Source organism: Calidris pugnax, unplaced genomic scaffold (genome assembly GCF_001431845.1).
Source record: "Calidris pugnax isolate Ruff unplaced genomic scaffold, ASM143184v1 scaffold289, whole genome shotgun sequence".
Classification (NCBI taxonomy): Eukaryota; Metazoa; Chordata; class Aves; order Charadriiformes; family Scolopacidae; genus Calidris; species Calidris pugnax.
In genome coordinates, this window is record NW_015091339.1 from 473011 (window position 1) to 483795 (window position 10785).

General features: G+C 49.1%; 1 protein-coding gene across 1 annotated transcript in view; it reads right to left on the reverse strand.

The window, feature by feature from the left end:
- Window positions 1-7041: 7041 nt before the first annotated feature.
- LRGUK (leucine-rich repeats and guanylate kinase domain containing) overlaps window positions 7042-10785 on the reverse strand; it is a 71646-nt gene continuing 67902 nt past the window's right edge. Inside the window, exons 19-21 of the mRNA XM_014960999.1 lie at window positions 10467-10636; window positions 8699-8813; window positions 7042-7045 (exon numbers count right to left, since the gene is read on the reverse strand). Of these exons, the coding sequence (XP_014816485.1) occupies window positions 7042-7045; window positions 8699-8813; window positions 10467-10636 (289 nt within the window). The remainder of the gene's footprint in view (window positions 7046-8698; window positions 8814-10466; window positions 10637-10785) is intronic.

Here is a 10785-nt window from a genome sequence, read left to right on the forward strand (position 1 = left end):
AAATTTACTGGGGGCTTTCCAGACCCCGGTGACGTCTTCGTCACCACAAAACCGGTGACGTGACTGTAAAATCCTGCCCGTGGCTTCCCCTTTCACACCCCTTTAAACCTTCCCCACCTCAGAGCCATACCAGGCACCCTGCATTCTCCAGCAAGCATCTATATTTCTGATTTTAAAAAAAAAAGACATTTTTCCCTACATCCCGGCAGCTGTTGGTTTAATAAATCAGACATTTCTGTTCAAAAATCTTTTGCCTTTCATTAAATCCGGGCTGATATTTATTAAGACTTGCAATCTTCCCTCGGCAGGTCGCAGCCACGGTGGCTCCGAGAGAAATAAGGGCTATTTTATTTTATTTTTTTTTTAATTAAAGCGAGAGGAAAAGCCTTGAACTCCTTTTGGGAAAGGCGCTGAAATCCTCGTCGCTTCCAAGGTATTTTAAAAAAAAAACCAAACACCCAACCCTTGTTTCCTGCCACTAAATTAAACGAGAGGGGCAGGAGAGGGATGAAGATGTCTCTGTGAATCACCTGGAGCCACACAATTCGTTTCTGTTTGGGCATCTTTCATTAAAGTCCTCATAAATCAGCGCTGGGAGCCCAGGAGGGCAAGAGGAGGAGATTTATTGAGGGGGGAAATTTGGGAGGGGAAGAGCTCAGAGGACACAGAACCTTTTTTTTTCAGCCTCCAGCACAGCCCAGGCTCAGGGGGGTCTGCCAGACCCTTCTTCCTGCGAAAGCTCTCTAAGGTTTGCTGGAAATTTTTAGTATTTCTTATTTTTTTTCTTCCTCCTTCGAAAGCTCTCCAAATTTGCTGGAAATTTTTAGTATTTCTTATTTTTTCTTGCACTTCCACACAGTTAGAACCAGCTGGTTTTCACCCTTCGCTTCCCGTTCTCTCCCTGAGGAGCTCCCACCCTGCATCGACCAAAGGACCTTGGCACAGGGGAGGGGAAGGGTTAATTTACCCCTTTCCAGCCTGAGAGGGAGAAGGCAAAGCAGGAACATCCTTCCTTTTCCAGGTAGGAGGGGGTGGGGACCACTAGGAAGAGGCAGGAGACATCTCTGGTGCAAAGATGCCTGTGGTTCTCCATGCCAAGACCATGCTTTGGCCCATGAGAAAGACCCTGGGTGGTAAAAATCCCTTGGGTGGAAATAACCCCCAGTCTCCTATAGAAGGCAAAAAAGCTGATGATGCACAAAGCATGACATGGTGGTGGCACCTGGTGATGCTTGAACTGCTGCTGAGAAGGTGGGCAAGGCAAAAGGACCTAAATCATAGAATCATAGAATGGTTTGGGTTAGAAGACGGTGGTGGCACCTGGTGACACTTGAACTGCTGCTGAGAAGGTGGACAAGGCAAAAGGACCTAAATCATAGAATCCTAGACTGGTTTGGGTGGGAAGGGACCTTAAAGATCATCCAGTTCCAACCCCCCTGCCCTGGGCAGGGACACCTCCCACCAGACCAGGTTGCTCCAAGCCCCCTCCAACCTGGCCTTGAACCCCTCCAGGGATGGGGCAGCCACAGCTTCTCTGGGCAACCTGGGCCAGGCTCTCACCACCTTCACAGCAAATAAGTTCTTCCCCAGATCTCATCTAAATCTCTCCTCTTTCAGGGTCAAACCCTTTCCCCTCCTCCTATGGCTCCCCTCCCTGATCCAGAGTCCCTCCCCATCTCTCCTGGAGCCCCTTGAGGGACTGGAAGGGGCTCCAAGGTCTCCCTGGAGCCTTCTCTTCTCCAGGCTGAACCCCCCCAACTCTCTCAGCCCTCCCTCCCAGCAGAGGGGCTCCAGCCCTCCCAGCATCTCCGTGGCCTCCTCTGGCCCCACTCCAACAGCTCCATGTCCTTCCTGTGCTGAGGACTCCAAAGCTGGACGAAGTACTCCAGGTGGGGTCTCCCCAGAGCAAAGTAGAGGGGTAGAAACCATCCTTTTTCCATCGGAGGATTTATGATGCCACCCCATCTCCGTACCAGACAGGGGCTTCCTGCTCTGAGCCTCTGTGCTGGTACCACCCAGGAGAGCACTGGGGAATGGAGATGTGGGTCTTCAGAGAAGATCTTTTCTCTGGAAGGACCCTCAGCGTGGAGGATTTCTCACTGTGCATCCTTCATGCCTCCGTGATGGACATTGATTTACACCTTCATGCTTCTACTTGCTCTGAGGTATGAGCAGGGAAAAGCATGAATGATAAAAATGTAGGAGCTGCCTCCTCCTCCTCCTCCTCCCTGCAGGAAAATGAAATTCAGCCTCAGCTATGAGGGTTCCTCTCCCTCTGCTTTCCAGGAGGCAGAAATAAATATCTCAGAAGCTTGAAATATTTCAGGAGGGTTACAGAAAGGGTATGTCTGAGGAGCAAGACGTAGTGCAGAAGCCTACGCGGGGTCTGTGGTACCAAGCACCCTCAACGCTTTGGGGGGACCCAAAGAGGTTTGAGGGGCTGGAGTTGTTGAAGCAACACCATGGAAGTGCTGGGAGACACCTCATGGGTCTCCTTCAAGCCCTCTCGAGTCGGGGATGTGAAGAGAAGCGGGGGCAGTTGGTGTCATCACACCAGCTCTCCTCGCCTCCGCCGCGCTACTGTTAAAAAAAAACCAAAAACCACACTATAATTCATTTTGACAGCTGCCAAATTAGCAGCATATTATGCAGCATATTCAATTAGACAAGCTCCCGAGGGAGCAGGGGGAGGTAGAGGGGCAGCCGCTGGTGGGACATGACACGTTGCTTCAGGAAGGTATTTTTAGAGATGGATGTGCATGTTCTGCAGGGAAATGAAGAGCCCTTTGGTCAATACTGGCACTTCTGTCCCATCTGTTTCCAGAACACACTTAAAAAAAAAAGTAATAATCAAATAAAAAGGTGTTGCTGCTGGATTTGACCCACAAGTCAAGCCTCCACCAGTGGTTTCCATCTCCAAGGGTTTCTAGGGCCCATAGGAATGGGTTTAATGGAGGAGGGAGGCAGGGAGATGAAGCTCAGAGTACCAAACCAAACCATTTTGCACCCATTTTTTTCACAGATACAGCTCCTAATTTGGGGAGCGAGTGCTGGAGAATCCAAACTGAGTTATATCCTGCTCTCATCTTCAACTAAGCCTGCAGCAGGTTGCCCCAACTGCCCACACGCTCTGGGATGGTCTGTGGAGCATCTTGGCCTCCAGAACTCCAAAAGCTCAGTAGATTTCCAGGAGCAGCTCTTTATGGATGTATTCTGCAGCCCCTGGAAGTCCTCACTGAGATGTCATCACAAGCTCAGAGTACCAAACCAAACCATTTTGCACCCATTTTTTTCACAGATACAGCTCCTAATTTGGGGAGCAAGTGCTGGAGAATCCAAACTGAGTTATATCCTGCTCTCATCTTCAACTAAGCCTGCAGCAGGTTGCCCCAACTGCCCACACGCTCTGGGATGGTCTGTGGAGCATCTTGGCCTCCAGAACTCCAAAAGCTCAGTAGATTTCCAGGAGCAGCTCTTTATGGATGTATTCTGCAGCCCCTGGAAGTCCTCACTGAGATGTCATCACACTTTTAGCTAGAAAGCTTCATATCACAGAATGGTTTGGGTTGGAAGGGACCTTAAAGATCTTCTTGTTCCAACCCCCTCCCCTGGGCAGGGACACCTCCCACCAGACCAGGTTGCTCCAAGCCCCATCCAACCTGGCCTTGAACCCCTCCAGGGATGGGGAAGCCACAGCTGCTCTGGGCAACCTGGGCCAGGCTCTCACCACCCTCACAGCAAAGAAGTTCTTCCTGAGATCTCATCTCAATCTCCCCTTTTTCAGTTTAAAACTGTTTCCCCTCATCCCATAGCTCCTCTTCCTGGTCTAGGGATCTCATCTCCTTCAGGCCCAGATCTGTATTAAAACCTAGGGATCTCCTCTCCTTCAGGCCCAGATCTGTATTAAAACACTGTCCCCTAATGTCTCACAAACCCATAATTTCTTAACTCAGCAGCTCCTGGTCCTCCTCTGTGTTTGAGCTCCCACCACCTTGCTGCTGGCCTGGGGGAGGAATTGATATAAAAGAGCTGACCTTGACTTCCCAAAACACTTGTGCACAGAATCCCAGAATGATATGGAGTTGGCAGGGACCTCTGGAGATCATCTAGTCCAACCCTCTGCCAGAGCAGGTCCACCTAGAGCAGGTTGCACAGGAACATGTCCAGGTGGGGTTTGAATGTCTCCAGAGAAGGTGTGATCTTTGCTTCACCTCAAAGACCCAGCATTCGAGCGGAGACACAGGACTCCTGGGGTGTGACTCACTTCCTGGAAAAAAACCACTCACAAGATAACACAAATCAGTGGAATTTTCTCTGCCTTGATGTCCCAACGTGTGACACGGGACGTGTGATGAGGGCCAACCACATCCTCCAGCTGGGAAAGCTGTTGGCCTTCACGAGGCAGCAGCCACAGCTACCAGTTTTAATGAACGCCGAATATTTAATTAAAATTAAAAAAAAAAAAAAAAAAGGGGGAATTAAAACAGCTTGTTATACTTCCCCTCCGTAAAACTCAAGACTCTGAGCGATTTGTTTGACTGTGAGTAACTTAAGGTGTTACTCTGCTGTCATCCAAACACGCTTCCTGCCAATAAAAACAGAGTTCCCCGAAACGGCCCCGCTTTTATCTGCCAGGGCTATAAATACCCGGGCACCCAGCGACGAGTTCTGGGCTCTCAGCTAAAAATAAAACGCTCCAAACCCAAAGTGACGAACGGCGAAGCTTCACGAGCTGCTGAACGACGTGTAAATATTCCACGTCGGCACCACCACGGCACTTCCTGATGGAACTTGATGAGGGTCCAGAGGAGGGCCACAAGCATGATCAGGGGGATGGAGCACCTCTGCTCCGAGGACAGGCTGAGGGAGCTGGGGTTGTTCAGCCTGGAGAAGAGGAGGCTCCGGGGAGACCTAATAGCAGCCTTCCAGTACCTGAAGGGAGCCTACAGGAAGGCTGGGGAGAACCTGTTTAGAAAGGCCTGCAGTGACAGGACGAGGGGCAATGGCTTCAAGCTGGAGGGGAACAGATTTAGACTGGAGATGAGGAGAGGGTTCTTCACTGTGAGGGTGGTGGAGCACTGGAACAGGTTGCCCAGGGAGGTGGTTGAGGCCCCTTCCCTGGAGATATTCAAGGAGAGGCTCGACGAGGCCCTGGGCAACCTGGTCTAGTTGGGGGTGTCCCTGCTGACTGCGGGGAGGTCGGACTAGATGACCTTTGGAGGTCCCTTCCAGCCTGGGCAATTCTATGATTCTATGATTCTATAAACCCAGACTTTTCCATTCATACCCAGCACAAATTTCCCTTTTTCCCCCCAAGGGATTCTATGATTCTATGATCTCCAAGGTCCCTTCCGACCCCAACCCTTCTATGAACGGCTGGAGGGCCACGGAGATGATCAGAGGGATGGAGCACCTCTCCTATGAAGACAGGCTGAGGGAGTTGGGATTGTTCAGCCTGGAGAAGAGAAGGCTCCGGGGAGATCTTATAGCGGCCTTTCAATACCTGAAGGGGGCCTATAGAATCACAGAATCACAGAATCTTAGTGGTTGGAAGGGACCTCCGAGATCATAGAGTCCAACCACATAAAAAAAACCAAAAAAACCCACCAAAAAACCAAAACCACAAACAACAAACCCCAAAACACTACTCACCAACTAAACCCCACACCCACAACCCCACACACTACACCCCACCACAAACCAATAACCTTGGGCACTAGAGCATGCCCTGAAGAGCCATGTCTACACGTTTCTTAAATACCTCCAGGGATGGAGACTCCACCACCTCCCTGGACAGGCTGTTCCAGGGCCTGACCACCCTCTCAGGAAAGTCATTCTTCCTAATATCTAATCTAAACCTCCCCTGCCCCAACTTCAGACCATTTCCTCTGGTCCTGTCATTATTCCTTTGGGAGAAGAGGCCAACCCCCACCTCTCTAGAGTCTCCTTTCAGGTAGTTGTAGAAGGCAGCCTCCTCTTCTCCAAACTAAACATGCCCAGAGCTGGAGAAGGACTCTCTGCCAGGAGGGGTAATGATAGGACAAGGGGAAACGGTTTTAAATTGGAAGAAAAAAGATTGAGATTAGATCTCAGGAAGAAATTTTTTACTCTGAGGGTGGTGAGACACTGGAACAGGTTGCCCAGGGAAGTTGTGGCTGCCCCATCCCTGGAAGTGTTCAAGGCCAGGCTGGATGTGGCCTTGAGCAACCTGCTCTGGTGGGAGGTGTCCCTGCCCAGGGCAGGGGGGTTGGAACTGGATGATCTTTGAGGTCCCTTCCAACCCAAACCATTCTATGATTCTATGATTCTATGAGTCTCTGATTTTCACCCTCAAACCCAGCCAGATGTTCCGCGCATCAGGTGGGCATCGGGCAGTTGGTTTTTTGGGAACGTGGTAAATTGGGTGGAGGGAAAGGAGCAAATGGGAGTGTGTGGGAGTAAAAGCTAAGGGAGAGAAGAAGCTGAATATTTTGCTGAAGTTCAGCAAATTTTAAGTATTTTTGCCCATAAATACTGGAAGGGTGGGTGTCAGGAGGATGGGGCCAGGCTTTTTTCAGTGGTGCCCAGGACAAGAGGGAATGGGCACAAACTGGAGCATAGGAAGTTCCAACTCAACATGAGGAGGAACTTCTTTCCTTTGAGGGTGGCAGAGCCCTGGAAGAGGCTGCCCAGGGAGGTGGTGGAGCTTCTGTCTCTGGAGACATTCAAAACCGGCCTGGACACGTTCCTGTGGGACCTGCTCTGGGTGGCCCTGCTTTGGCAGGGGGTTGGACTAGATGCTCTCCAGCAGTTCCCTGTCCTGGAACAGGGGTGCCCAGAACTGGACCCAGTGCTCCAGATGTGGCCTCCCCAGGGCAGAGCAGAGGGGGAGGATGACCGCCCTCCACCTGCTGGCCACACTCTTTTCAACGCGTCCCAGGAGACCATTGGTCTTCTTGGCCACAATTGAAGGGAGGGGTGTGATCACCCCTGGCCTTCCTGGGTATGAACCACAAGGCACCTGGTACTAATTCATTAACCACAACCCTGGCAAAACTACTATCACCTGTAAAGCAGCAAAAAAGCTGATACAGTGAGCAGCATCTGTGTCAACCCACCCCACAGCCAGACCACCTTCTGAAGAAGAGGAGGCTGAGGGGAGACCTTATCGCGCTCTATAACTACCTGAGAGGAGGTTGTAGAGAAGTGGGGGTCGGTCTTGTCTCCCAAGTCACAGGAGATAGGACAAGGGGAAATGGCCTCAAGTTGCACCAGGGGAGGTTTAGTTTGGATATTAGGAAAAATTTCTTCATGGAAAGGGTTATCCAGCATTGGAATGGGCTGCCCAGGGAAGTGGTTGAGGCACCATCCCTGGAGGTGTTCAAAAGACGGGTTGACGTGGTCCTCAAGAATATGGTTTAGCTGATCCTACTTAAACGAGGAGAAGCCTTGGCCAACTCCTGGATTTGCACGGTGAGGGAAACCAGAGCTCTTCCGTGGACACCACTCCACACTGCGGCACGCGTGACATCTTCCCTGCATGCAAAGTCCTCCTGGGGGAAAGCTGCTCGGGCAAAGGGGCCACACTGTGTCTGTTAATGATAATTAATCAGGACAAACATTAACTCAAGAGTTTTATTTCCTTGTCAGAGAGCTCTGCTCCATGTACAGAAGAAGAAATCTTCACACACTACTTACAGCTTCAGCCAGTTCTTAATAATTGCACTTTTTTTCTGCTGCCTCCTTACTAGGTTGTTTAAATACACTCGCAAATCAAAGAATTATGCCTCCTCCCTTCAAAAAACCCCACATTTTATTAAAAAAGAAAGACTTGGAACTAGTTTTCACTCCCAACCTAACTCTGAACATTTCGCAAAATCCCTCGTCAAAATAATTGACTGGTACTACAATAATGACAATATTATCAGAGGTCCTGATGCTCCCACACATCAATTAAATCTATAATATTGGAGGGGGAGGAAAGAGAGAAATTAATGGAAGATACGGTCACGTGGCTGTTAGGAAAAATACTACGCCATTTCCCAGTGGCAAGTGTCTGGGGAAATAATTTCCAGCTTTGGGAAATAGAGAAATTACTTTTTAATAAAGTTACAAATAAATAACTTTTTTTTGGGGCGGAAAGTTAATCAGAAATGGATTTAGAAATAATATTTGATAGACTTTGCTTGGTTGAAGAGAAATATATCAAAATCAGTGTTCCTGTTCAACAGCAAAGGTTCAGTGGAATCAATCAATCATGAGAAGGACTTGGCTTCTAGTGGCCATCAAGGGCTGGTCCTTTTCCGCCCCGAGGGGATTGGAGGCAGGACAGGTCTGGAAGGTCATTGACAGACTCAAAGCGGCCGTGAAGATCCCCTTGGGGTTTGCTGAAGGAACCGTGGAGGTGAGGGAGTCATTCAGGGGTGGTCAGGTACCCACTTTGCTGAACTGCTTCAGCAAAAAAAAACCCTCCTAAGGCTGAAACTGCAGCTTCAGCTCTGAACTCCCTCTGAACCCAGGCCACCGAGCAGCCTTGCTTTTTACTCTGCCAAAATCAATGATAAAGAAGCCCTCGGTGCCTCAGAAGAGCTGTTGTTCTTCAGCTCAAGGATACAACCAGCTGCTCTACAGAAAGGAAATGACTTCATAAAGAGCTGAGTTGTTTTACAGGCTTCACTGGAATTTAAGGTCAGGCTCTCTGAACGGATCCAGAACTTACCATGAGCTGGGATGTTTCCTTTGGTTGATCCTACTTAAACGAGGAGAAGCCTTGGCCAACTCCTGGATTTGCACGGTGAGGGAAACCAGAGCTCTTCCGTGGACACCACTCCACACTGCGGCAAGGAAAAGAAAAGAAAAGGAAAGGAAAAGGAAAGGAAAAGGAAAGGAAAAGAAAAGGAAAAGAAAAGGAAAAGAAAAGGAAAAGAAAAGGAAAAGAAAAGAAAGAGCATATGCACCAACTCTGACAGTATCACTGATGCTCAGTCAAAAGTCAGAAATCAATCCCAGTCCTTTTTTTCTGATGCCTCCTTACTAGGTTGTTTAAACACACTTGCAAATCAAAGAATTATGCTTCCTCCTTTCAAAAAACCCCACATTTTATTAAAAAAGATAGCACTAGCAAACACCACTCTGACCTCTCCCTGATTGATTGATTTAATTAATTAATCGATCGCACAGACGGGCGCAATACGGAGCTTCGTGCCACAGCTTCGGGTCTGGGATCAGAACTCGGAGCTCCTTGTTTCCAAGCCCGTGGTTTCAGCGCCGCAGACAATGCTCTCTCTCAGTGAGTAGAAGAAAATGGGAATTGCCTTGAAAAGAAGTGTTTCTGGGGCACCCAAGTGACAATATGGACCATGAGTAGCCAGTTACCAGTGAGTAGTAGCCAAGGCACCTCTGAGCTGTTACGCCTCTTGCAGAAAATCTACTCAAAGCCACAGTGGTCTGAGACCCTGACAACTCCAAGGACCATGTTGTAGCTTGTTCTGCTAAAGGGTTTCCATTTCCATCTATATATTATCAATTTATGTCAAGAAAACTAAAGAAAAGGCCTTGATTGATATGGAGGGATCAATAACTACCTATTTAATGCAAAACTGGAATATATATCCAGAGCAATGCTTAAGACATTTCACAGAATCACAGAATCTTCTAGGTTGGAAGGGACCTTAAAGATCATCTTGTTCAACCGTCGACCTCACTGATAAAAATAGACACCCACACAACAAACAAGAAGCATCACCATCACTAAACCATACCTCCCAGCACTACATCAACCCGTCTTTTGAACACCTCCAGGGATGGGGCCTCAACCACCTCCCTGGGCAGCCCATTCCAATGCCTGAGAACCCTTTCCGTGAAAAAATTTTTCCTAATATCCAGCCTGAACCTCCCCTGGTGCAACTTGAGGCCGAAAGTCAAAATTTACCCCAAAGCTGAAACCCCAGTGTTTTGGAAGGTGTGGAAGGGTAATATCTTCAGGAAGCCTAGTGACTGCTCTGCCTCATCCACGTGGGAGAGGAACTTTAAGCCTCAGCAGTCACTATTTTTAACTTCCCCAGAAGTTCATTGAGAGGAAGCTGCTGTATCACGTTGCGTTCGCCCTGGGCTGACTCTGCCACATCATATTTCACATTTAGATTGAACATTAGGAAGGAATTTTTCACAGAGAGAGTGGTCGGGCATTGGAACAGGCTGCCCAGGGAGGTGGTTGAGTCACCATCCCTGGAGGTGTTTAAGGGACATTTAGATGGGGTACTGAGGGATATGGTGTAGGGGAGGACTTTGTAGAGCAGGGTAGATGGTTGGACTCGATGATCCCAAGGGTCTCTTCCAACCTGAATGATTCTATGACGTGGCTGCTCACAAGAGTGTCCTTCCCAGAAACACTTAGAAGTTGCCCTGCCACCCAAACAAAGCCACTATAGTTACAGTAAGACACACACAACCTGAGAAAAACTGGTACTTTGGAACACAGCTCAAACCTTTCAATTTATCTGCCCCGTTTTCAGTTCCTCTTGGATCGTGACGCTCGGCTTGGGTTTCTCCAGCGAGGTGAGCGCGGGGAAGAGGGGTCCGAAGGGGCAGACCTTGGGCAGAGGGTGCTGCAGCTGAGGTTAGAAATCGTCCACTGGGAGGACCAGATTCCCTGGAGCTGAGAGGGGGAAATGATTCGTGCTTTAAAACAGGAGAAGGAGAAGGAGAAGGAGAAGGAGAAGGAGAAGGAGAAGGAGAAGGAGAAGGAGAAGGAGAAGGAGAAGGAGAAGGAGAAGGAGAAGGAGAAGGAGAAGGAGAAGGAGAAGA